General features: G+C 47.3%; 1 protein-coding gene across 3 annotated transcripts; it reads right to left on the minus strand.

The window, feature by feature from the left end:
* Positions 1-10: 10 nt before the first annotated feature.
* Positions 11-26,285, minus strand: LOC104060862 (organic cation/carnitine transporter 2). 3 transcript variants are annotated; one of them, XM_054079216.1, is made up of 10 exons: positions 25,704-26,285; positions 15,614-15,717; positions 14,464-14,618; positions 13,500-13,671; positions 12,087-12,213; positions 7,710-7,810; positions 4,465-4,679; positions 2,961-3,143; positions 2,377-2,512; positions 11-1,999 (listed from the first exon to the last, which is right to left on the minus strand). In XM_054079216.1, the coding sequence occupies exons 1-10, from the start codon at positions 26,091-26,093 to the stop codon at positions 1,912-1,914; spliced, it is 1,671 nt and encodes a 556-aa protein (XP_053935191.1). In that variant the 5' UTR covers positions 26,094-26,285; the 3' UTR covers positions 11-1,911. The 3 variants fall into 3 exon arrangements, with proteins under 3 accessions (XP_053935191.1, XP_053935193.1, XP_053935192.1); XM_054079218.1 differs by lacking the exon at positions 25,704-26,285 and adding an exon at positions 16,219-18,773; XM_054079217.1 differs by having other exon boundaries at positions 1,968-1,994.
* Positions 26,286-27,239: the final 954 nt, after the last annotated feature.

The following is a 27,239-nucleotide window of genomic DNA, read 5'->3' on the forward strand; positions in this document are numbered from 1 at the left end:
TTTGTCTCCTGACACGTATTTGCTCATGTCAGGGCTCCTACACGATGTGCAGTGAGGCTTGCAAAATCCAGGTTCTCAATTTTTGCACGAGCTTCAAATCTCACAGTGCATTTCACACCCGCGTGCCAAGGGGCTGTCAGCCCATCGAATGGCAGTGACACAGAACCGGCCCAAACACTGCGACTCCTCTCCTCAGAAGAGCTGATGGTACAACAAAAATACATGCCTCAGGCCCGTTCTTGGATGCGGTAACATGGGCCAAGTGCCTCCTGCACCCAGAAACTAAAACACTTGAACAAGCAGGTGAGAAGATGCAGGGAAAGCAGAGCAAATGCCAAAGCTCAGGGCACCGGCAGGAGGAGTTTAAACAAAACAAAATGCTGTTGTCTATACAGTGTTTTCTTCTTTCTACAACAAGCAGTCTGGAGGGCACGTGTCAGTCCCACTACTGGAACCAGTTACCAAGGACAGAACATGGGGTATTGGTCAACGAAAGACTGGAATCAGCCAATGTCACCCTGAAACGCAGCAGGAGAACCCACAACTTCCCCAGAGAGCAGAGTAAGGGCCCTACAGCTTTGGCTACCGTGGTTTAAATTCTGTTTATTCCATCTCTACAGGACAGACCAAAACACAAACAAGTGCCACAAGAGAGAAATCCTTCCCCATTCGCATCTGTTGAAGCGTAACCAGAGCAGCCCAGACGAGAGAGGGTGTTCATATACAAAGAACCATAGGTAATGCCAAGGGTGCTTCCACCACCCAAGGAACAATTTCTTGGCAGACTATCAACGTTATTTGTTTGGATTTCTTTAAACAATTGGAAAACAATTCCCTAATTACAGTAGTTAAGTGAAATAACAGACCTCTCTGTCATTGTACAGTTGGCACTTGAGAACTGAGAAGCAGCGGCCAGAAATACATTCTCAGTCTTGTTCTCAGTACATTGAACCACGAAGTCAATGCAGCGACACAGATTAACACAAAAATTTATCTCCTAAGTACATTAATTGTGTGCGTGTGTACATTCATGTGGGTGAAAAGCACAGAACAAAGGCAAGGGAATTGTTTCCGGCATCCAGATTGCACAGAAAACGTTAAAACAATTTAGATAGAAAACTTCCACCACACATTAACAGGGAAGAACCCCAAACTGACACTGCTCCCTCCCAGCACAGATGGAACCTTTTGCATGATTTAAAATAAATATGACCTGGAAGCAGGCTACATCCAGGGTCAGACGTAAACAACTTCATTGCACAGGGAAAACCAGCGTTGGAATCCAGTGAATCTTGTGAGCAAAACTTCAGTACTACAAATACTTTGTGCAAGACTTTCCATCTAAGCTGAGTTAAAATATACCCAGTTAGAATTCATCTTCAAAATCTTTCTTTGCATCTTTCTGCATTTGGTACCAAATTCAGTAAAGTCATTCGAGTGAGATCACAGAAACGCACTTTCTCAGAACCTGCACTCTAATAAATAAGTTTCCTGTACAGAGACAGATGTCGAGGAATCAAAACCAACTAGCAGCTTTTTCTGGCAATTTTTCCTTCTTGATGTGCACCAGCTCTGGAGAAGGCTCCCCGAGGAACCCACAGACCCCAGCAGCCCTTCAACTCCTTTTCAAGTATCATTCAGCTGAACTATACAGTTAAAAGTCACAAGGGACTGATCAGACACCGTTCCATGGTACTACTGCATTGAATCAACTGTGGCTGAAAAAATCTAAGTATTGACGTTCATATAAAAAGAGAATGTAGAGAACACAGTGCTTGAATTAATAAATAAGGTTAATATTACAGGAAACAAAGTGTTACCACTAGCCCTTTCTAGAATGAATTTCAGAAGAAAAGTCCATTCAACTTTCAGTCCAAAGGAGCTCAAAAAAAAAAAAAAAAAGGAGCTCCATCAAAAAGCTGTGCTTTTCAAAATCTCTGGATTTTCTTCTTCTTCCTTGGACTCCCTTGTGCTACTGGTTGCAGGCCTGTATTCTAATCTGGGCAGAAAGGGAGAAAAGAAAGAAAAAAAATAACATAAAATAGATGAGAGAACAGAGAAAAAGAAATCTTTGATATCCTCAGCCCTATCTGGCGTTACAGCCTCCTCATTTTAATGTCCTGCTGACTTCAGTTGGACAGGACCCTTTCCTGCACCAGGAATATCAGAGTAAAATGATACATTTGCAACAGAGAAGTACATTTGAACATACACACTTCAGAAGAGGGACCAGGATTCCAGCCAACCTCTCATATCTTCACCAGAGCAGTACCTACACTACCAACACTCACCCCTCCCTCCGACCTTACCCAGGCAAGTCCGCTCCTCGTCTCAGAGCGGAGAGCAGATGTGTTGAGATCAGAAGGTGACACTTACCCTTTCACCAGCAGCATTTGCTCTATTGTATCTGGAAGCGGCATACCATAGCTTTCTGGTAGAAATAAGGTCAGAATTCCTGACAGCACAGTCAGGCTCCCCATCAGGATGTAAGGCAGGAATCGATCATAGGCACCTAGCAGAATACACAAAAAAAAGCCAGCATCAGCTTTAAGTCTCTGATAAGGTTTGTACCTAAGTACAGGGCCTTACCTATGCAAGATTTAAGTTTTCAGTAAAAACCAAACCGATCAGCCCCCCTCGCAGGCTGGCATCTAAAGCATACATTGTTATAAATGTCGTTTTAGGAACTTGAGAGACTGAGAAATCACAGCTGTAAGAGTCAATAAGACTGCGAGTCCTCAGAGCATTTCCTCAACAGGGCACAAAACAACTTCTCACAAAACACAACCATTCCTCAGAGATGTCGAGATCCCATTTTTAACTGCAGTTTCCCAAGGCACCCAGACTGGGAACAGGAGAAAAGCCCAGTGACCCCCAGAGGCAGGATGCTGACCCGGGAAAGCAGCACGGCTTTCCAGCCACCAGCATCTCCCCGCACACACACGGACGGGTTAACTTACCGAGGTAAGCAAAGTAAGGCGAGAGGATGCTGCCCAGCCTAGAGGCCATGGAACTTGCTCCAACTCCCATGTTTCTCACTACTGTTGGGTAGAGCTCAGCCGTGTAAACATAAACCATTGAAAAGGCAGATGTGATCCCAAACTTCCCTAACATCACCAGGAGAACAGATATTGCACGCAAATCTGAAATCAAAACAGAATAAAGACTTCAATAAAGCTGTGACAGTTCATGGTATCTCTTAATTCCACTTTGTTTGTGTAACTCCTGCCTAATTAATTCTGGTCTCTGGTATCCTTTCTCCCTGTACATGTCTACAAGCACGGGCAACATTTCTTATTTTATTTTTTTAGATTACTAGGACTCCACGTTTCCATTTCCTCTCAATCACGGGGCTTCCTGCCAAGTGAAAAATGAAGGAGAACAGAGCAAGAACTGGAGAGGTCCTCTCAGATTTCATGGGCCATATCTCTACTATTGCAAACAACGCCATGTGTCCATTTTTAATAAAGTGAGCAAAAGTTAAACATTCAAAACCAGTTAGTTTTGGTTTCCTGCTCTGGTTTCTCATTAACATTCCTTGCTACAAGTCAATAATTTAATTATAGGAAGCTGGGTTGACTTTAACTGCAACAGTTAGGTTTGAAAATCAAACAGATCGTATCAGCGAAAAACTGATTGTAACAAGAAAAAGAGAATGCAACACGTAGATTATCTGTATTAAACAAACAAGGCAGTTCTTGTACATTCTCTTTTGTTTACTCTTTGCTTTGTAAATAAGTTCTAAGCAACAACACCCCCAAGTTTTCAACAGCATTATCAGTCATAAGTCCATAACCCTATTAATCTTAACTGGCCTAAAGACACACGTGGTTTGATATCCAATAAATATTATTTTGTCCTCCTTTCCAGTTGTCAAATGTTGAAATAGCAACACTAATTCAGTCCAAGCATCTTCACTTATCAAAAATGCTTCCACAATGGTAATTCCAAGGCCAGGCTGGATGGGCCTTGAGCAGCCTGGTCTAGGGGAAGGTGTCCGAGCCCATGGCAGTGAGATTGGAATGGAATGGGCTATAAGTTCCCTTCCAACCCAAATCATTCCATGATTCCATGGTTCCCTTGAATACAACTGTTTAAACAAGCCACAAAGAGACAGTCATTGAGAGCTGTTTAGGAAGTAGGTTTTGCAGCCTCCTGGTAATCTCTAGTCCTGGTTTTCCACCTGGACCCCCACCAAGGCACCTTGCCAGCGATGTACAACTGGACTACACTGCTACCCCAAAAGATCACAAAGTCAACGACCCACCTTTAAAAACGTATCTGAATTGACATGTAGTGCGAGCTCCTTGTGCAGCAGCACGGAGAACCAAGGAAGAGGGGCAAGGATAGGAAATGAATATCTGTATTTAGGCCCCTCGGGACACTCGTCCTGCACATCCGCCCAGGGCATGGTACTGCACTTCACCTATCATACATATTTGAGATCAACTAATGATTCCATACGTGAAGGCACCAGCTGAATGAAGAGAAGAACACAGCCTCCCAAGAATAACGCAGCAGCCATTGAATACCGTCGAGGGAGATTTCGAAGCAGCAGCCAGGAAATAATGTATGCTGGAACTTCAATCACTGCTGAGAGGAAGCAGTTCAGATAGACGTCTCCGTGCAAATTAGGTGTGTCAAGAGACAGTCCGAAATAACCAACAGAGATTATCATCCTGAAAGAAGCAGAATAACAGGATCAGACAAATTTCTCTTCTTCCAAAGGTTGCCAAGGACCTCTTCTACATCTCTGTTAAGGACAGAAATCACTATGTAAGGTAAATTCAGCATCTGCCAGATTCGTTCACCTCTGAAGCAGCCGAAGTGCTGACTTTAAAAACAGCAAGGTAACTAAAATTAAACAATCCTGAAGCTTTTTATCTTTCAAGTTGCTCTCAAATTCAAAGAACAAAAAATATATATTTTTTAAATTTAAATACTCAATTTTGCATTAATACAATCAGGGATCCCCAGAGCCATTGCTAGCCTTGCTGAGACAGACACCCAGGAACCCATGGGTGCAGGTGATGGATGATCCTGCAGCCACAGAGCTCATACTACCTCTGATGCCATCTCATGACTTTGCAAGTGTCCACCCCACTCTCTGGGTATCTGCACTTCTTGACACCTCATTTGTCTCTGCTAGTGGGGCTGCTGGACAGGGGGTGACAACCTCTCACATATGCCTTCATATTTCAGGTCACCCCTGGGAGGTGAGTGATGATTTCTCAGTGCAGGGACACAATAGTTTCCTCTTACCGGTAGTTACAGCCTTAGTTGGAAAGTCTGGACTAGGGAATTTTACCACTGCTGAGGCCTACAGTAGCTTTTCGTTATGTCTGGAGAGCACTGCTTCTGGGTCATTATCCTCCATGCCACGTTTGCACGGCTTGATGCCAGGGCCGGTCAGTGCAGGACAGAGCTCAGGGATCGGTGCCACTGCCAGACGAGAACTGGCTTCCGTGTGATCAAGAGAAACACACAACTGGCCTTGGAGATAAACCCTGTTGTGTCTTGGGAGACAGTGGGAAGAAGGTTATGTTTTACCATCAAGGAAACAACAGGCACTGGACTGGGATGTGTCCCGGTGCAAGAGCACTCGGCACTTCATGTCCTTCAGTGTTTGTGCTATAACAGAACCTGTAGTGAAATCACTGCACAGCACGATGCAGATCACTGACAAAAGACTAACTTGTCCTCCTCTTCACTTCTCATGGGAAGAGCCTTCATGGTCCAATCCCTTAGAATAAGCTGCCTGTGTACCTGGGAAGGTGTGAAGTCATAGAGCTGCGGGTAACCCCGCTGCTGCGTGAGCCCTGCCAGCTAAAGCTTTGCTTCGCCAGGGTAGTTACGTGGTGTTTTCCGTGATGCTGTGCAATACAGCCAGCCTTGGGCGACTAGGAATTATTGCTACGTATAAGAAACTGTGCCTGCTGGAACTCCCTTTCAGTCGGTCTGCCTTAGCTTATCACACTGGCAAACCCTGACAGTTACACACTTTCTAGAAAACCTTTAGGGGCATTTACACATCCCAGGCTGACAAGAAGCCAAACTTCCCCTTGCCTGATGCAAACGCAGCAAAGGGATTAGTTTGAAGACCTGCTTCTTACTCAAACTTAACAAAACACTCAGCAATATCTATAGGGGATCTACTGCTATCTGCAACCATCCACTGACAGCGCTTCTGCCGTAAGATCTTTCAGTTCCTAACACTGAATATACCATCAGAATATATGGGTTGGGAAACACTGCTGTGAGTCAGCACAAATCCTTTACATTCAGGGAAATTAATTAAAAGGAGGTTAGGCAACCAATATGCACGGTAAAAGCAGTGGAAAAATTGCCCAAATTAACGGAATACTTTTCTGCAAGAGGAGGCGAGATTGCATAAGGCAGCTGCATGTTTGACTCCTTCTGCCTATGCTAAAACTTCACTTATCATGTGGTCAAATGCTGTTCTGTGCATGGAGTGGATTACGTGGTGTCACGCCACTCTGCTTCTCTCAGATGCTTTGTCCTACGAGAAACGATGTTCAAACGGGGTTTGCATTTGATTTCTACAACTACACATGCAAAATTGTGCCTAGGAACTCGCTACTGATCTGCTCCAAGCAGATAAGAGGTAGGACAGTCCCAACTCTCTAGCTCACTTCCAAATAAAGGCGAGAGCCAGCATTCGGGCTTGGAGGGAAAAGAACAGCCTATGGAAACTGCACTGACACATCCACAAAGAGCCAACAGCAGTTCTCTTTTCTGAGCTGTTTTCTGCTCAGGTTCCTTTCTCAGTGTGTTTGTAGCACTGTGCTTGCTGTGGGGCAAGGGAATCTGGCTTCAATATTAGCCAGGTCATTCCTTGACCCAAAAAGCCACATCAGCTTGTGGGCACTGGCAGCTCAACGGACTGAACTCCAAGGCTTTGCCTCACTACAGCACGAGGACATAGTGCAGTAAGGCAGCAAACAGACCTAGCTAGCACCAAAGCACTTGAGGGACCTTCGTTAGGACACTGTAGGTACATGCACTAATTAATCTTACTTTTATAGCCTCTGGCAGGCTACAAGTTACCCTCTTTATTTTCACTCTTCTGAGCAATTACAGTTTCACTGAGATTTCCAGTAAAGGAAAATGACATCTGTTTAATCAAACTGAACATAAAGCATGGCTTCAGCTAGTGCAGAACCAAGCTCAAGACGGCAGGCAGACAGAGTAGCAGCAGGAAAGTCTAAGGAACTCTCAGGTTAGAGCTTCCACGGCAGCTTTATCCCTTTAAGAGACAATACAAAACAGATGGGAAGATTCTCCCCGTGTCAGGCATCGCTCTGCTCACACCCCTGGGCAGCAGTTCTCTGACTGGAAGACATGGCATGACTCATTCTTCTTAGAAGACTCTGTTACAGTCAGATGAGGATTCCCCAAGGCCCAATATCAGGCAGGATTCCCACGTATCACTGCCAGCTGATCTGATTCTTGCTCAGTTGAAGATATGCCTGACTGCTTCAGAAAGAAAGAACAATCCAGATGTGTTTCTAGGCTGTTACTGAAATGAAAAACCTATGGTGCCAGAACTTTACTCCTTCAGCCAGCAGGTTGCTGAGTTTTGAGCTGGTTTTGTCCGTATCTCTTCAGAGTACCTTAGTGTTCAAAGAGTGGTTTTCCATTGTTCTGCTGCTTTTGTGCTTACATAGTCCCGAACCACACTTGCTTACCAAAGAATCACTGACATGATGGTGATAGTTAGGATATTCCGGGTTTTCACTAGATCCAGAATGGTGTACGTCTGCTGCTTCTGGGAATTCAAGTCTTGCAGCTGGTAACAAACAAACAAACCAAGCACAGGAACGTTAACTTCCCGCAAGCAAAAATAGTGTGAAAAATAAATCCCCCCCAACTTACACACCACTACTTTGATTTGCAGCAGAGGTCAAACAGGTGCCTCACTTTTAACCAAGCACGTATAAGCCCTAAGAGCCAACTGCCTCTGAAAGTAGTCGAGCCTCCCTAAACTCACTTAAAATCTATGCCGAAATGAGTAATCACGTTCTCTACCTGAGGTTTCACAAAGCAAGTGCTTTCTGTTACTTTTATACTTGAATTATAAAGAGAGAGCATTAATTCATGATTTGTAGGTCACTCCTGGCACAGTTGGTGTGTCCAGTTGTGAGCAGCACACGGTGAGGATCCCACAAATCCCACCCGGTCAAGCAGGGAGCAGCAAGGATGGAGGCATTTGAAAAGTCGCAATCTGTAGAAGCAAAGGTTTTATTGAACCAGAAGACTGAAGGTGCCTTAAAAGACCAAGAATGATCTTCAAAGACCAGCAAAAAAAAGTGTTAAACTGTCCTGTACGTCCACTGCAGACCAAAAAAGAAACAAGATGATGAAACTGCAGCAGACAGATTTAATAAATGACTCCTCATGCTGGTCCTAGCAGTGAAGCACTTCAACTTGAGACAAACTGGGTCATGAGCTGGAGAGTCCCCATCGCTATCCAACCTGGGTTTGAGATCTTCGAAGAACATAAGCAAAAAGATGACAAACTTCTCCTTTCCTCACGAAACTGTCCAACTCCTCAAACTAAAACCACTTCCACATAAACAATGCCAAGATACTCATCCATGAAGCATGCAAACAAGTTTTGTGCTTGATAAGATAGTAAAAAATGAAAGAATTTAAGCTTTTTTTTAAATTGGGACTTTAATTTAGACCCCTGACAAGGAGGAACAAGGGAGAGGATTTGCAAAATACATAAAAGGTGATTTAGCAGCACAAGTTCCCTTGATTGAAACTATCAGCTCTGATAAAGCAACACCCTGTGGCTGAAGGACCACAGTTTTCTAGACACAACATATTTTTATTATCACAAAGATGGTAAGTTTTCAGGATTTATCACAGGCTACTTACTCATCAATTTAATGGCATTTTTAACAGTCTTACAGTAAGAACATTAACAATATTTCATCTTACAGTCTTCCCTACAGGTTCTTTGTTCTGCTGGGACATATTATACCTTTTGGAATCTGTGACTCTATCAACAGTCAGAAACCTCACCAAGAAAGAAAAGAGTGTCCGCCATAAGCTGAGTGTCAGCTCAAAATTACTAAACAAAAAAAGGCAATAATGAAATATTTTTAATTGTGACACTTTGTGAATTGTAAGCTGCCAAGATCCCTCACAATATTTCAATGAAGACTTCTCTTCCCACGAGCAGCAGTATCAATCTTGCCTGACAGACTTCTATTATGCACAAGCACAATAAACAGCGCACAAAGGTTACTTCCTCCTCTGATTTTTTTAGGTCAGCATGACCCGAGAATGTCAAACTAAATTTTATTATGTTTAAAGTCTGAATGCCTTTTGTTGGCACTGTGTACTCTTTCATCGCTTGTGCAAATTGTTAGCAACAGAAGTAAACTATGATTGTAGCTTCAAAATAGTGCAATTACTCACTACTCTAAGCTCTTCTGAACCCTTTTTGCCTGGTCTAATACATCACCCTCTCCTCTGTAGAGTTCAACTTAAAATACTTTTCCCCTAAAACATCAGGCTGGTCCAGCATTATTATAGCTAGAGGGATTGCAGGACAACACACCAATAAAGAGACAAAAGCAACCATTTAACTTAATTCCTTATCAGCCTCTCTTCCATATTCAGTTAGTGACAGTTCTTTGGGCAAGCTAATCGCTTGACACCCATCTGGGGCCCTTTACTCTTGCCCCTCAACTCAAAATACACATCACCTCCTCAAGCTGTATCCGAGCTAATGGGAACATGAAGTTTATGTAATTGCTGCAGTCAGGGGAACATTATTTCTCAGTGATATTTTGTTCTGAAGACCCGGAGGATGAAATAATGGTTTGATGTTTGTGTTTACCAAACTGCAGTGCATTTGCTTTCATAAACCTTCATTTTCTATGAAAGGCAAACAGTTCTTCACCTCTGATAGCTTTCACTCTGCCTGGAGCCAAATTTGCCCATACGCACACTGCAGGCAGCTCTGCAGCTCTCAGCCCCTTCTCCTAAATCACATGATCTCTCCTAAGCACTCTCCAGTCTTGCCACTATGTGTTGCCAAGAAACCAGCAAAAAGGGAACAGAAAAAAGGAGAAAGCCCAAGCAAAACCCACCCACACACAGAAAATTAGAAACAGTAAAATTCAGAGTCACAGTTGATGATGAAAAAAGGACCCTGCCTTTTAGGAGACAACATAATCCTTCACAGGGCAGGCTAAAGAAAAAAGCTACAAGAAGGGCAAAATGGTGATGTGAAAATACATCTATCATCCAAACATTTTTAGCCCCCCTACATGGGATAATTGAGCCCTGCAGCTTGGTTGCAACTATTCACCTGCTGGATCCTAACTGGTTTTGAAGTCCCTGGAGCCCAAACACTGCACATACTGCTCCGCCACTGCGTGGGTTCGAGGAACGCTCCAAGCATGAGCTTGAGTTGCTCCTCCATTCAGAGCTCACGTTTCAATGGCATGAGGGCTAAGAGCCAGCTAGATTTCTGAGAGCCTCTCTGCAGCACAAACATGCTTCCTAAAAACTCCAGAGAGGCTGCGAGCCTGCTGCTTTACAGCTCTTGGGAAAGCAGACAAGAACGGTGTAAACAGACCCTGATGAAGTTTTGCACAGAATTAGTGGTCACAGCATTATTTTCCCTTTAAAAAGAACAGATGGGCAGCAGTTCTGCCTTAAAACACCACCTGTTTGAGCTCCTTTTATGCTTTGTATCAGACTGTTAAACTGTGTTTCTGAAAGCTGACGTGCAAGGATTTATCTGTAAAGGAGCGTGTGTAGTCCACTCTGCTGCAGAAGCCAGCATTTCCCCTTGTCGGCATTCCCTGGGGGAACGTCCCTACCCTTGATCCTGCCTTCTACTGCTCCATACCAACATTTCTTTCTAAGAAAGGGATATAAAAGATTCCATGGAGAGTGACCTTTAGGCGGATGTTGCAGCCAGAGTTTATTTACTGTTCTCCTGTGGCAGTGCTGGCGATGAGTGAGTTTTGAAGCCTCCAGCATGAGAAGGTATGAGAGAAAAAAGGAAAAAAAGTGTGTTCTAATGAAAATCCAGGGACAAAGCTATTATAAGAAGGTGTGGGTTTTCCTGGCATTCTCACTCTGTTCCAGCAAGACCCGGATTTCTGTCCTACTACTTAGAAATAAGTCTAAACAAATAGGTTTGTTGGCACCTCAGCTACCTTCAGCCCAAGCAAAGTGGTGTCAATCTCAACAGCAAACACACGACAGTGTAATGGTGAACCGTCTTCCTCAGTCTGGTACTGAGGCCTTGCAAAGCAAGCAAATATACACAGTATTTTCACACAAATGACGAGACAATGTCAACTGTCAACCAGAACACAACTGGGCAACTGCCCAAAGAGACTCCATAGATCTGCTAAGAGGTCCCCCAAGAGGACCATGCGAACAGTTTATCTGTCTGAGTTCATGTTTGAATGGGTATGGAACTGCTTCTACATCTTAAGGTGACCAATAGCTCAGACAAAGGCAGAATAGCTAGAGGAAATAACAATATGTTGTAAGAAATGGATGAGGAAGAAAAGATACTGCTAGCTACCTCACCTGAGAAGAGTTCAAGTTTTGCTTTCCTTAATATGGAGTAGAGAATGGAGTTGAACATGGAATCAAACTAGAATGACCTTCTTTCCACTACCACTGGCCAGGATTAGTCCTGTGCTATGACTTTTATAGAACCATATTAGCCTACACAAGCAGTCTGTTCAACACAAGTATTTAAATCACAAAGCAAGAGGGACATCATATTTATTACCTTCCCTCAAAACCTAGAGATTGAAAGGAAAAAGGCGGCTGTAAACTGGATCAAAAAGAGACTGGCATTAGCATGCATGGTGGCACTCCCATGGGGTGGGACAGCAAGGGCTTTGCTTAATGAGGCAGGGAAAGGGTATTCTGCTTTTCAGGCAAAGGATGATGCTTTAGCCATTTGAGAAGCAGGTAACACGCTTCAGGTGTAACTCAATTCATACGCCAGGAAATTCATCACTTTACATGGCTATTAATAGGTCCAGCAAGCAACCAGACTGCTAAATGAATCTTACCTCAGTAGGGTCAAATATTACATCCGGGGCTGTAACACCATTAATTTTTGCAGCCTTTCGGATGATGTCTTCTGCCTCTTGAAATCTTCCCTGAGAGATCAGCCACCGTGGAGATTCCGGAATGATCCTGCAGAAAGGGTTCACAATAACAAGGCTGCATTTCCACAGACAGCACTGCTGCAGGCACCAACACACATCGTTCCAGGCACGGAGATGTCAAAACTTGCCACATCTTGCAGAAATTAGAGCAGTGACAACAGAAATCAGATTTACACAAGCAGACGAGCGTAGTGAACACGAACAGACTAAAATGGGTTTGTGGATTTTAGAAGTGCTAAAGAAATAAGCAATGATACAGAAAAAAGAGCAACCAAAACCTTCGAAGTACGGGAAAACAGTGAAGTTAAAAGAAATTCAGAAATGTGAATATCTGAGCAGCATGCTCATGCATATCTTTAGGGAATAACACATAAAATACTATCCTATAAAGGCTAGTCAGAAAGAAGAATCTGCCTGACTTATTGGAACAGGAAGGAATCACAAACATCAAGGCTAGTGTAAGCGAAGAAACACCACCACCATGCGGACTGCTTAAGCTCTGCATGCCACCCAAACCCAGCATTTCATCAACTACAGAAGAAAACATGGAAGTCGCAAGATATGCAAGCACTGTTTTGTGGCTTGTCATATCTACATCACCCAAGCACTGCCCAGCTTCCCAAACCAACTGCTTTCTCATTCTGCCCTTAGTTCAGGCCTACTCTTAAAAGCTCATGGATTTCACTGGGGCAGAAGGAGAAGTTTTACTGATTTTTTTTCCTTTTCCTGATGCATATCACTTGATTTCCTAGAAGCCTACAGAAAATGAAGACTAGGTTTTTCAGGGACAACTCAGATCACCCACAAAGCTATGGAGCTGCAGCTAAGCGACTGGAAGAAGGATGCAATGTCCCTTCTTCAACTGCCCATTTCAGAATTTAGAATCATGGAATGGTTTAAATTGGAAGGGACTTTGAAATCCATTCAGTCCCATGTCCTGCCATGGGCAGGGACACCTCCCACTGGATCAGAGGCTCAAAGCCCCATCCAACCTGGCCTTGAACCCCTCCAGGGATGGGGCAGCCACAACTTTCCATGGCAAACTGAGCCAGGGCCTCCCTGCCCTCACAGGAAAATATTTCTTCCTAAGATCTCATCTCAATCTCCTCTCTTTCAGCTGAAAACTGTTCCTCCTCATCCTATCCCTCCACTCCCTGACAAAGAGCCCCTCGCCAGCTTTCCCGGAGCCCCTTTCCGTACTGGCAGGAATACCAGTTTCATGGGCATGGGCTGGTTGGCTCAGAGTCCAGATCTTAAAAATCTGCAGGCACAACCTTCTAAAGACTAAAGTCTTATTAAATCAGTTATACTCACCACCAGAGTGGGATGCAGAGCAACCCAGGCAAGGTAAGCGCCAGCAGCAGCATCCGCCAGTCTCTGATGAAGTAAGCGAACAGGGGCAGCAACATGTAGCCAAATGCATAAAATATGCAAACGCCGAGCGTGCAGAACAGCACACGGATCGATTTGCCAAGAATTTCTGTGCCTGTTCAAAACAACAGAGGGAAGATTAGTGTTTTAACTTGATAGCAACCAAGTAACTTATCAAAAAAACCTCCAGCACCTGGCTTTGAAATATGCTGCAAGGGGTGCTGGCAGTAGATAGCACTCTGTCACTCGGCTTTAGAGCACAGATCTGCTTGATACAGGGGTCCTGCACCAAGCCAGGAACATATAAATGGAAGAGAATCAGGCCACACAGCATTTCTGTAGCTTGAAGTACCTAAAACTCCTATAATTCTATGCTGTTAGAACCCCACATTTTACTTGTGGAGCTAAACTCACCCAACGTACTACAAAACATTCACAACACAACCTCAGCTTGACTGCAGGGTCCTCTCCAGCCTAAGGCAAGAGGGCAGCTTCTTTAAAGGATAACTCTGAGACTCAGAGATGCCTAAATGAGGTTCTGGCCTGCGTCACCTTCTAAAGAACAGGGGTGCCGTTAGCCAAAGCTCTTGCAGCCTGGATGATCTTCAAGGTCTCTTCCAACCTAAACTATTCTATGATTCTATAACTGGAAGGACAGATTTTGTTTCGAATGATCAGTTTTGGGGTTTTCTGCCTCTTTAGGATGGGAAGCCACAGGTTTAATTCAAACTGCACTTTTGTGTCAACTGGAAAGTTCCAAGGAGAGCGTGAGTTATCTCTGCATGGCGAGGACATGCTCCTAACAGTGTTTCTTGGCAAAACAAATCAACCCTAAGCCAGTACTGAAAAGGAGCAGGAAAAGCACAAGACTAAGGAACACATACCGTGCCCAGCAGGACTCACATACCGAGAACAAAGGCTGCCACGTAGTTTGAGATCTGTCCCATGCCAACCAGCACAAAGAACACCGAAAACATCTCCCAGCTAGTAGAGAAGACTTGTACGAAGCTGAAGCCAGTCTGCATCGCCAGAGTTGCAAATAGCACATTCTTCCTGCCAAACCTTCCATGGACGGATTAAAAACAAAAGAAAAAAAAAAAGAAAGATGATTATACAACAGCATGAACTAAATCTGCACAAACAGAAAATAAGATTACTTGTACACATACTCTGGGAGATGGAAAACATCTGCAAAAAGCAGAGGTTTGGGAACCATGACATAAGCACAACTATTTTAAATACATTAAAAAAATCCACTGACCAAGAGAAAATAATATTCCAAGAGCTGCTAGCTAAGTTGCTTTGAAGTGTGTCCTGGACACTATTCCTTGGTTACTGATAGGAAGAGGGCACAGCAGATCTTGCTGAAATAGTAAGAAAACTTGAGCTATAAAACAAAACAACCCAAACCCAATAACCTGTCAACATCACAAAAAATGCTGGTGTCTTCCATTTTTTTCACATTTCTACCGATCAACAAGAAAGCCAGTGCAGTCTGGAACTACGGAATTAGGAAAAAAAAAAAAAAAGAAGATTAAAAAATATCCCCAGACAAGAAAGCCAACGCTTTGCTGCTCTGAAGCTCAGCCGAACAGCGCCGGGGCTTTGCAGCTTCCACAAACACAGCTCACTGGACTTTGCCATGAGGAGGAAGAGAAGCTAAGGGTGTTTATAAAAGATAATTTTAAATTTGACCTCAATGAAAACAAGGCTCGGGGAACTCTCTGAACAGAGTCCAAAGTAATTAGAAGGGAAAGTCACTGATCTGATTTTTCCAGATGAAACTCAGCTCCCACACCTGTTTTCTGGCATAAAACCAGTTTGCTCCAGTGGTGCTTTTGCTGAAAAAATAAAAAGATAAAGACAGGGCTCACTAACAATCTTTGTAACATTCTGTTCTCGGACGTTTGCTCTCCACACTCTGTGTACGTTCGGATTAGATGGTCACAGAACGAAGGCACAACAGTAGTTGCAGAAAGACACTCATGGGAAACTTCACACACGAGTCTCGCTCACAAAGCGGCATGAAACAAAGAGCTCTGGGAGTTATACTTTACTTGTCTGAGAGCTGTCCTGATACGAAAGATCCAAGCAGGACGCCCACAAAGAAGAGGGAGGTGCTCAGGGGTCCCTTCCAGTCGTTGTCACATACGAGATTCCACTGTGGGAAGAGAGAACACGGAAGTCTTTCAACAAACAGGATTTCCTCTCCCTCCTTCTAAATGCCTTGGCTGAGCCCAGATGAAAATGTGCCCTTTGGGCAGAGAACCTTCACAAGAGAAAGGAGTAACGAACCTACTGCTCAGAGGCAGTGGCATCACGTAATGTAATACCATGGATTCGTGTAGCGATAGGACCGGGGGAGTGGCTATAAATTGGAGAGGAAGATTTGGACTAGATGTTCCGGGGAAATTCTTCCCAATGAGGGTGGGGAGGCGCTGGCCCAGGGTGCCCAGAGCAGGGGGGGCTGCCCCATCCCTGGAGGGGTTCCAGGCCAGGTTGGATGGGGCTTGGAGCCCCTGATCCAGGGTCCCTGCCCATGGCAGGGGTGGGACTGGATGGGCTTTAAGGTCCCTCCCACCCCAAACCACTCTATGATTCTACACAGCTCCATGAAAATAAGGGGAAGGGATGCTGGGCAGCAGAGGGCAAAGGCACCCACCCAGAGCCACCCGGTTGAGGCCCCAGCTCCGCCTCCACGTGGGACCCATGCGGCTGTCTTCACGTGGTTGATGGCTGTGGTTATTTCCCCTTCACGTATATGAGTGATGGTAACTAATAATTTCATAATACCCTTCGTTCAACTTCCTCTCAACGGCTCAACTGCTGCAGTTCTGCTGGTTTTGGAAGAAGTCAGAACAGTCCCAAAACTTGACTTCCCTGCATACAGCAGTTTGCCAGTAAAAATGCACGTTTCCAATTTAAGAGAAATTGAACCACAGAAACGAGAATACAGAAAAAAATATGCCTCTTCCTTTTTTTGTGTTTTAATATGGTTTTGAGAGAGACTGGAGACTGCTCGCTCCTCACGGGGAACCTAACATCAATCACAACCTCTGGAATACAAACTGAAATATACGCTAAGCAAACCAAGACTTCCAAAATGAAAACAAAAAAAGAGGAGAAAAAAGATAATTATTAAATTAAGACTGCAATAGTTTTCACTTTCCTACCCACTTCAGTCTGATATTTTTGCAATAACATTCGTGTTACTTTTGTATTGATACCAACAGCTACAACTGAGCTTCTTTCAACAGTATTTTGGTTATCTGCGGGGGATAAAACTGTGTATGTATTAGAAGAGAGGCCAGAACCCAGCAGGGCTCCTTGGTCCCTCCCGTCACTGCTGCGTCTGGAGGCATTGCCAGAGCCTGCGGGCAGAGGGCAAGAAGGGCTGCAGCCCCACACCCGAGCAATCTGGAGGCAAGCAATGCTTCTGACGTGAAGCCAACCCCTTCTGAGCTCGGTTAGTCAAACAGCTCCCACAGGGCCCCTTCTGGTGTTTTAGGTATGTATACTTTTAGGTTTTAATCCATTGAAAGTAAAATATTCACTCTGACCCCAATAATTAATCGCCCTTCCTCCCCATTAAAAAATAATGAAGTATAGTGTGCTTTCCTCTTAGTTTTTTGTAAGCTGTAAGATCTGTCCCTGCAGCCACTGTGTGTCCCAGCTCCAGCATCACCTTGGCGGTGGTCCCACGCAGGTGGGAACGCCAGCATTTTGCTTTGTTTGCCAGCTCGCTCTCCTTGACATTAAGCTGTTGACTCCAGGTATCTCACAGCCCTCAGTCCATTCACAGTTCACCCTCCAACTGCACCCTTGTGGATGGTTTAGGGCTTGGAATCACTAAAACCCACACAATGAATGAAGACCACCAGCAATCGTCTTTCCACTGTCAGATCGCCGCAGCAAGGCTCCACTGATCCACCACTCGCTGCATGGAAGAGCATCCAGTATGCAACTGGAAGCGTTTCTAGTGACGAATGATGCTCACTCGTACAGGCTGCGCTCTCACCGGCGTTTGTGAACTTCAGCTGCCAACCCTTAGACCACCATCATCAGTTTTGTGAGGTCGTAGGAGCTAAAAAACCACACTTTTTCCCAATCTGTAACTGTATTCCAGCCATTTCTTAACCTCTCCTCTGACAAATCCAACTCTGGAAGAACCTCTCCTGATATCAGTTTTCACAGTCCTCAGTGCTATTCTCGGACTTATCCCCCAAGCTCTTCCAGCCACCCAATACCTGAAGCACACAATGCAGTGTTCCAGCAAATCCCACCAACACCATCAGTTATGCATCCTTGCACAAATTCCTTTTGGAATTGTGGCTTTCTAATGGGCTAAAAAATTTAGGCCACTCATGTAAGGGATTTAACTTACTACAGTTATCAATGCCATTTGGATTACAAACTGTAATAAACATAATTAAATCTGGATTTATTCAACAAAAGCTGCTCTTCATTACAGATTAAGTTTGAGAAGCTCTGTGAAGAGTACAGAGGCTAATCAAGTCAGGAAGCTCCAGCAAAAAGCATCTGGAACCTTAGAAATACACAGTAAGTGATTGTTATCGGATTTATAGAGGCCAAAGGTTTCAGTGGTTATCATATGCCTTCCTATGATGATGCTTATCAGGAAAACAAGTACCACCCCCAGCACAAATCCTGCATTAATGAAGAGTCTCTGTATTAGCCACTGGAGCCAGACACCTTCAGTAAGACAACTAAAATCTAAGTAGCCAAACATCCAGCTCTCATTTATAGCCCAATGACTAAATAAGTCATTATTTCTGGCCAGTCAGCCTGTGCTGCGAGCTGGCTGTCTCCTTCCATCTCTCTCGCACTCTGCGCCTCGGCACAAGGCTGCCCAGCACTCGGCTTTCCAGGTACTGCCAGGCTCATGCCCAGAACAAACAATTTCTTCACTGAGATGGCCACTGCTTGGAAAAGTTCATGGTACTGAAATGTTTTGCACCGTTCTGCCAAAAGCTTCTTGCATTGGCAGGTGGAAACACATCGGCCCTTAACACGTGGCTTGTTTGTCTATCTGCTCTATCAAAGCAAGGTTGGGAGCTGTTACGCTGATATTCACTTGGACCAGGCATCAAAGTGAAATTCAATATCAAATTTCCAAGGCAAAACTACCTAGATTGTGCAATACCAGTTATTTACAGACTCCACAGCCGCACAACAATCAGAACAAAGGGATTTTATAGTCCGTTACCTCCTGCCCTGGTAAATGAATGTCGAAGGCTTCAACTTTTTAATGACTCACCAGCCAGGTCTACTGTATCAGTTCTCAGTGATGGTCTTCCACAAGCGTTCTGTACCCATACCCTTCCCTCGACTGCACATTGACCGAGCAGTCGGCAAACACCGCTGTCAGAAGCCCAGCACTGCTCAGAGCGAGTGTCGCAGTAGTTACTGATTGAACCCTGCTGCTGGCAGTGCTGCCAGGACACAGGATACCGTGACCCAGTGCTCTAAAATCATGTGCTATTTTCACTTCTCGGTATCCTCCCAGTTAGCCTGCCAGCTGTAATGGCCTTTGCCCCAGTGAATGAGATAAGGTTAACCTCAGCAAGGTAGCAGAGCTCCAAACAGGAGAAAAACATTGCAGTTTTGTTTCAAACAGGAGCTGCTGACGTTGCAAAGCATCAAGCTCCTAAACACTGGTGCCCAGTGCTCGAGGCACAGAGCAGTTTCACTCGATTTTATTACAACTTTATAAGAAGGCATCCTCCTGTTGCAGTTTCAACTTGTCTTCTTACTTATCTTGCAGGTGCTTCGGGCTGTAGCTGCTTCCCAGGCAATGACTCAGGTCAGGGTGATGTCTTTGTTAGCAGCCTCACACCTAGCAGCAAACATTGCTCACGCATTGGAGCCGGAACTGCCCTCCATACAGGATTCCTGGCGGATACCAGCTGTGAGCAAAGAGGGCATGGGGAAAGGTGGACAGGCTACGGAGAAGGCCAGAAAATGGGGAAAGCTTGGGGGAAAAGGCAGGGGACACCACAAGGGAAAGGGACCAAAGCAGTTGCTTCTTGAGCACAAGCCTGGGGCCAGAGTACAAAACAGTCCGACATGTTCCTAGTCATCACTTAAGCATCTCTTTAGGAGAGCACTTTCCAAGTTCTGCTTCATCTCTCAAAACCAGCTACCCGGCACCACAACCCCAAATCCCTCGTGATAAGGCAATCCTAGTTACAACACAGAGGAGAATAAAAACCCCAACCTACTCCCTCAGACCTCCTTCCTCCCCTAAACACAAGCCCCTTCTCAACCTCAAAAGCTTCCAGTCTTTTATCACAACACAACCTGAACAAGAAGCACTACTGCAGGTTTAGGTATAATCACACATAGGTAGAAGCATGTGCTCAGCGCCAGTGCAAGTGTCAGCCTGGCTAGACTGGTATTGCCCGTGTCTCACGCCTTCCCAGTATTAAACTGAGCTTTAATATTCGACACCTGTAATCAAAAAGAAAACTAGCCTACAATTTCCACACAAGCCACGAGCACAATGAAATTCAGACCCAAGATGAAATATTTGAAACCTTTGAACTGCAAACCACAGAACAACATTCAAAGCATAAACTAACGGTATTCATAACTAAAATTGCTGGGCCAGCTTGGGATGCCACAAGTCCAGGTGGAGACACTGCCATACCACAAGCAGAAAATGTCATTCCTCCAAGTTCTCCAGGCACTTGGAAACTCTAAGGGGTAAAGGCTCACCTCTTGCGTACACGCCCCACATCCACCGTGCCTGCGAATAGCTCCTGCCTCGAAAGGAGAGCTGGCACTGCATGAATTACTAACGCTAAACCCTGCGGTGGCTCTCATCCAGACTCCCGATGCTCATCCCTTATCCTGCTCCGCTTCCACTGCGATTTTGTCATCTCTTACCAGATGCCATAATAGGAATAACAGAATTCCAGCTGCCAACAACAAGATGCCCATCTTATTTGAGCTTAAAATTTGCCCAACATTTTTAATGCATCGTAACATGGAAATTACACATTCTGTTAATAAGGGAGCACTTCAAAATAGCAAGAGTTCTCGCAATACAGCATCACAGCAAACAAATACGTATCCCTGCCAAACCAGTTTGGAAAGTTACAGAAGCAGCGGCAAGGCCATCACAACATAATTTAGGGCCTCACTTGTAAAATCAGTCTTTCTCAGATAACAGAACTGTTCTGCCTCAGAAGCACTTGCACTGCCCTATGGCACTCCTAGAACCCTAAAGAAAGATAAACTATGAGAAACAGAAAAGCTTTGACTGTCTTGCTCAGTAATACCCCTGTTATAGAAAGAAAAGCCTTACAGGAAAAGGAATTTTTACAGCTACAATAGATTGTGTCCTTTCACTCCTTTATTTCTTTTTAAACTATTTTCTTCTCTTGCCGAGAATAACATAGGATTGAAAGACGAAGCGGGATAGTCCCATGTGCTAATATTTTCTTTCTAAAATCAACACGTTAGGAAGAATTTTTGAAGCTAATCCCATACCCTGCCTTCTCCCCACTTGCTTCTCTCTGCAAGGAGAGGCTGGTTTGGTTCTGCAAACAAATCTCAGGCTCACAGCTGAGCGCTTACCATTGTCCATTCAGAATCTGGTCCTGTTTATACCCATATAAATATCCTGTTTACTTGAGAGACAGCAGTGTTACTGAATACTCTTTCCTCTGAAACTATATTTGTATATTCCAAATATTCACAAGTCCCAGATGACACATTAAAGTTTATAACCCGAGTCTGCATTTTCAACATATGCATACTGCTCAATTTCTCCCCTTGTAGTTGTTTTAAGAGGTGAAACCTGCATAGAACAGGAAGGAAAGTGCCAAATATTTTATAATCCCTGTGTACAAAGTTAACTCACCCCATATGTCACACTTTTGAGGTGCGTGGAGAAAAAGGAAACGGGGCACTGACATCAGAAGCTAAAACTCTGCTCACGTTTCTCAAACTCAAAGATGAAACAGCGTAACGGTAACGCTACCCTACCATTAATTGTCCAAGGTACCTCCAAAAGAGCATCGTTTCCATTGGAACGATATCAGCTGCAGCTTCTTAATAAAACTGTTTTATGTCGCAAGGTCAGAAAGGTCTGTACTCACACAGTTCTGAGGAGTCTGCGCTATGTGCTGCTTAAATCACGCCGCAAACCTCGGCATCTTGGAAGCCCTTTCGTACACCTGGCAGCCATTCAGATTTACTTATTAAATGCAAACCAGACCTTTTCTCCTCCTGATGACAAGACTATTAATACTAAGATTTTTGTACCTGAAAATCACCTAAACGTCCTCCCACAGCTTTATCAGCGCTGAGAAGCTGTACGTATGAATTCCAGCCCGAACAATAGGCAGACGGCAGCCCGCAGCAAGAACGAGGATGCACCTGCTTTAAAAGATGAGAAATAATGGAGGCGGCTGACATTAAGGAAGAGTTCAGTGAGAGCGGAGCCTGGATGACACGGGCTCGATTTACACTTCAGCTGCTGGCTCCACTCATAGCAAAGCCTGAAGAAATTACAATGGCCATCACGAGCCCCTGCTATTATTTTGGTAAGGCAAAATGATACAGTCCCCCACCTTGCAACAGAGCGGCCAGCACAACCTCCAGTCCCACGGCTGTACCACGGCTCATCCGCACCACTCCAGATGTCACCACTGGTTCCTGAACACCCAGCAGAACCCCCTGAACTTCAGAGACAGGGCTCTGACAGCACAGCAGGGCACTTGAGTCTCTGGAATAAGGGAATGGAAACCTCAGGGCAGTAACACTTGCCCAGAACTTTCTCTCCCTGCACACGTGTACACCCAGCGCCGAGCCTGAGGACACTTGGCAATTCCCACCACGCTCATCCTTCCTTTGCAAGGCCAAAGAGCCCCTAAAGCTGGTCGAGAGCACAACAGGCATGAACCACGCAGCTCTGGAAGGCAACGTGACACCTGCACTGAACACGCTGCAAATGGACCGATGTGTACACCCCAAATTACGTGTCGATGTTTTAGCATGTAGGAATTACTCATGTACAGACCAAATTGTTTTGATTGCTGTATCATCTAACGCCACCCTGTTATATAATATTTCTAGTCCAGCTACGCTCTTCACTCCACAGCTCAATTCTATTCCCAGTTATTCAGTATAATCCCATAACAGATATGACTGGCAGAAGAAGTTTGCCTTCTCCCTTAATTCCCCCTGGTTTTATTCCTTTTACCACCACGTATGTACTTTTATTATGCCTACATTTTTTTATGGGACTTATGGAGGAAAAAGAATGACAGAGATGGCTTCTTGAGCCAAAGCAAAGCTTTTCTTATCCCCTGAGACACAGCGTCTCAAAAAGCACAGGACGGAAAGGGATTTTGTTACACAGGAGCAGGTTAAATTCTGCAGCCTGGCTCCTAACAACCTTCTGCTGCGAGGCTGGGTGAGGAGAGGACGTCTTCCTTCAAAGGAGGGAGCTGAATATCTTAAATCTCCCCTGAAAAGCAGAACCGTAAATGAGGACCTTCTCAATAATAGAATCCTGAGAGAGTCAGCAAAAAGCTTTCTTAAAAAAAATTCCCCCTTCCCCCTCCCACGTCGGCTACGGAAATCTGGGACAAAGGTCCTTATGACTATTCAATGGGTTCCAGATACGCAACCACACACAAGATTAGTGAATCATAAAAGCAGCAGCACCAAGCCAAAACATTCAAGGAGCTGAACGCTGAAAACCTGTAAGTATGTGAAAGGTCACGGCTCACGCAAAACTCCCTCAAAAGCATCAATATTAAAGAGGGAAAAAAAAAATACTGCCTCAGTGCATGATGTCTGGCAAACAAACAGCACCTCCCACAGACGCAAGCGCTCAGCCAAACCACCCGGGCAGCAGCCCAGGGCCGCGGGGTGACTCACAAACCCTACCAGCTCCTCTTTCTTACAGAGTATAAAGCTCCTCGACTGCAGTCCAGTAGCTCAAGACAGTTTAATTTGCACCGAGACTGAGCTCAGCGGAGAAGCTCCAAAGTAGAGGCTGAAACCACACCTCAGCCAGGTCAACCACGACATTAAAGCGCTCCGAGCACGCCCGGCGTGTTCACCCGTGATCGGGACATCCCTGAGACAACACCAACTGCCTCACGCTGCCCTGAGCGCAACTCAGCCCGCGCTTCTGCAGCCACCAGGGTCCAGGAATCCAGAGCAGCTTTCCCCTCGAGGAAGAGGGCAACTCTTTGCAAACAGGTTAAAATCACTCACGGCCCAACCACTGCACACATTGGAGAGAAGCTTCCAACACCACCAGTGTCACCACTGCCACAATTCCACGTGCTGACAAGGCTCCTCTCCCACGCTCCCCTTCTCGTCTCAGTCCTCGTGAGGAACATTTCTGTGCTCGGATCCGCTTATGGTCACTATGTACTCACACCCACCACTATCCAAACACCTACCACAACCCATTTCACAAAGCAGGGAATAAGTGCAAACACAGTTCCAGCTCTGTAAAACTCGTCCACAGGCACAACCAGGCGAGGGGGCTGCACAAGCGGTCTGTAAGCCTTCTCAAAAAAAAAAATACACATCTGAAATTCAAGTATTCCTCAAAATCCATTTCTCTGTATCTTAAGTCAACCAGCACCTCTGGGTCTGCACAGCTTGCACTTGAAATAAGGACAATCAGCGCAGCTTTGGCTTTGTTTGTTTGCCCTGAGCAGAGGCCTGACTCAAAGGGCGAGTTTGGGCAGGGATGTGTCTACCCAGGAGGTGACCCGGCCTGTCCTGGCAGGTCAGGGAGTCCAAGGCAGCGGCACCACCACAGCGGAGGCACACGGCAAGGTTCAGGGTCCTTCTGGACTCGGCATTAAACCAGGGCTCCCCAAACGCTGCCCCCTGCACAACTCCGGGGCCTATACCCTCTTTTTTAAACAAACAAACAAAAACAAGAAAGAGAACAAACCCTTTTGATGTTCGGCGGCCAAAGAGACGTCTCTGACCCCCGGAGGGAGCAAACCCCTTCTCCCTGGGCTGCTTCTCCAAGCCGCCTGCACAGACCCGTGATGAAACCCACCCAGTGATCACCGCACACAGCCACACCGGCTAAGGAGATGCAATTAATTTGGAGACCGCTTTCACCTTTCGAAGGGAAGGTCTGCCCTCCAGCAAGCCGGGCCCACGGGCAGGGCAGTGCCCAGGCAGGGCTCCAAGCCCGCGGGAACGCTGCACTCCTACAACCGCCCGCGGCTCCGGCTGCTGCAGGGACCGATTCCTGCGCCTCCGCACCTGGCGGATGATGCTGGAGCCGAGGTTCCAATGGAAAACACAGCCGCGATAAGGACGAGCAGCTCCTCCCGAGGCAGTTAAACCCACAGATCCCTCTCTGTGCCCATAGCATCGCCTCCACCCAGACCCTTTGTGGCTCCCCCTTCATCCCCCCAAAGCAGAACAATCCCGTAACGCCCTGGCACAGCCCGGTGGGGATCCTGGGGCTCGGGGTTCAATGGAGAAACAGCCGGGACGATAAGGCCGAGCGGCTCCAGAGACCGCTCGTTGTTCCGCAGCACCCCCTCCACGCAGCCCCCTCCCACCGGCACCGGGACCCCCCCCCGAACGGGTCCCGTTCACTCCCCCGGGGCAACGGCTGCCCGGCGGCTCCGCGCACCTCCCTAACCGCTCTGGAGCTTCAGTTTCAATGGAAAATTGCTGCGATAACGACACGTCCCCCCACGTCCCTCTCCCCCGAGACCCCTTCCCAGGGCTCCGCTCCCCCCGCGGCTCCGCGGCTGGAGGTGAGGTTTCAGCCGGGATAACGGGGACGCGCGGCTGCTCCCGAGGCAGCGGAACCCCACGGAGCCCTCCCCGTCCCCGGAGCATCCCCTCCACCCAGACCCCTCCCCACGGCCCCGGCCCCGCTGGGTGCCGGTCTCTATTCACCGCCCGGGGCTGAGCGACCCCCCCGGAGCCCGGGGGCTCCGCGCCCCGCGCTGCCGAGGCTGGAGGCGAAGTTCCGGCGGGGATGAGAAGGACGAGCGGCTCCTTCCGAGGCGGTTAAACCCCACGGACACCCGCCTATCGCTACAGCATCCCCCCACCCCCCGGCCGTTCCCACGGCACCGGTCCCGCCGGTCGCCGCTGCCCCGGGGCTCCGCGCACCTCGGTGACGATGGTGGAGCGATAGACCTCGCGGCTGTACTCCCAGCCGTCCAGGCACGGCTCCTGCTCCAGCGCCCCCAGCTCCACGTCGCCCGGCCGCAGCCCCAGCGCCGACAGGTTGGCGATCGCGGCCGGGCGGTAGCGGCGGCAGCGGCTCGGGGCCGCCCGCCCGCCCCGCGGCTCCAGCGGGATGCTGGCCGCCCGCCACTCGCCGCTCAGGTTGGCGCCGCGGGGCAGCGCGCACCGGTGCTCGGGGGTGCCGGCCAGGAACACGATGGAGAGCCCGGTGAAGCCGTTGGGGACGATGCTGGCGCTGAGCAGGAAGAAGACGAGGCGCTGGAAGCGGCCCCACTCGCCCAGGAAGGCGGTCGCCTCCTCGTAGTGCCGCATGGCCGCTCCCCGGGGCCGCTCTGGCGCGCTGGAGCCGCGGCGCTCCCCGCCATGGGCCGGGCCGCCCGGGGGGAGCGGCCGGGGGAGGGGTTTGCGGGCTCCGGGCCGCAGGTGCCACCGGCGCGGCGCTCCCGGCCTGCCCTGCCCCGCACCGCACCGCAGCGCGGGGGCTGCGCGGGGGCTCGGCCGGGGCGGGGCTGCGCGGGGGAGGAGCGGCCGCGGCGCTCCGCTGCGCCGGTGCGGGGGGGGGGGAGAGCGGCCCGGGCGGAGCGGCGCTGCTGAGGGAGGAGCTGCCGGGCCCCGGGGGGAGAGCCGCTGGTGCTGAGCTGCACCGGGGCTGAGCTCCGCCGGTGCGCGGGGAGCGGCGCTGTCCTGGGAGGAGCTGCTGGGCCGGGGCTGAGCAGCGGGGCCGCGGGGTGCGGGGCCCGATGGGACCCCCGGGCCGCCCCCAGCTCCCCCCCCCGCTTCCCACCTGTGAGTGCGTGGATTTAGAGCGAGCTTTCATTCCACCATGGAAATTGCGCGGGTGTAAAAATACCTCAAAGGTAGGAAATGAAAGGGGTGAAATAGAAGTTTACCCCCAAACCCTGCGGGAGCGCGGGCAGGGTCTGCGCCGGGGGCTCCGGGGGTCAGAGAGTCAGGATTGAACCACCCGAAAGCCAGAAAAACTCTTACTGCAACAGCCTTCCTGCGGGCGAGAGTTTATTTTCGCAAGAGCTTTTTTTAGGGCGTTATTTTCATACTTTGTCCACGCTAAATAAATTTTAAATTACCGCTTTAAACTTTTAACTGAAGCATTAAAGTTCTCAGATTTTATTCTCCAATCACAACGCCCACAAAAGGGAGATTATACAATGCCAGTGCACATCTTTATTAAAACAGAGACGGGAGTTAACAAGTGACAATTGCTACTGGTCCGTATACGCTAGAGCAGGTCCCATACGTCAGCCGAGGATCAGAGGTCGCACGGAGACACAAGTAAACGTGACAAAGGTGGTGGAAGCATCACAGTGGGAGCAATCCAGCTGCGCTTCCTCCCATCCTTGGCTTCCCCAGCTCAGGTGAGCACACGGGTCCCTGCGAGGGTCTGACACACCAAAACCTCACGGAGAACTGCAGGGAGAGGCTTCAACAGCTCGCCAGCCG

This window comes from Cuculus canorus, chromosome 14 (genome assembly GCF_017976375.1).
Source record: "Cuculus canorus isolate bCucCan1 chromosome 14, bCucCan1.pri, whole genome shotgun sequence".
In the NCBI taxonomy this organism is placed as follows: domain Eukaryota; kingdom Metazoa; phylum Chordata; class Aves; order Cuculiformes; family Cuculidae; genus Cuculus; species Cuculus canorus.

What these genes read in the sequence shown, in the direction of transcription:
- LOC104060862 (XM_054079216.1), bottom strand. Translation starts at nt 26,093, where the DNA reads ATGCGGCACTACGAGGAGGCGACCGCCTTCCTGGGCGAGTGGGGCCGC. An exon ending in GCTCCACCATCGTCACCGAG is followed by an intron (nt 15,718 to 25,703) that starts GTGCGCGGAGCC and finishes CTCTTCCCACAG; the next exon opens with TGGAATCTCGTATGTGACAA. An exon ending in ATCATGTCAGTGATTCTTTG is followed by an intron (nt 4,680 to 7,709) that starts GTAAGCAAGTGT and finishes TGCTTCTTTCAG; the next exon opens with GATGATAATCTCTGTTGGTT.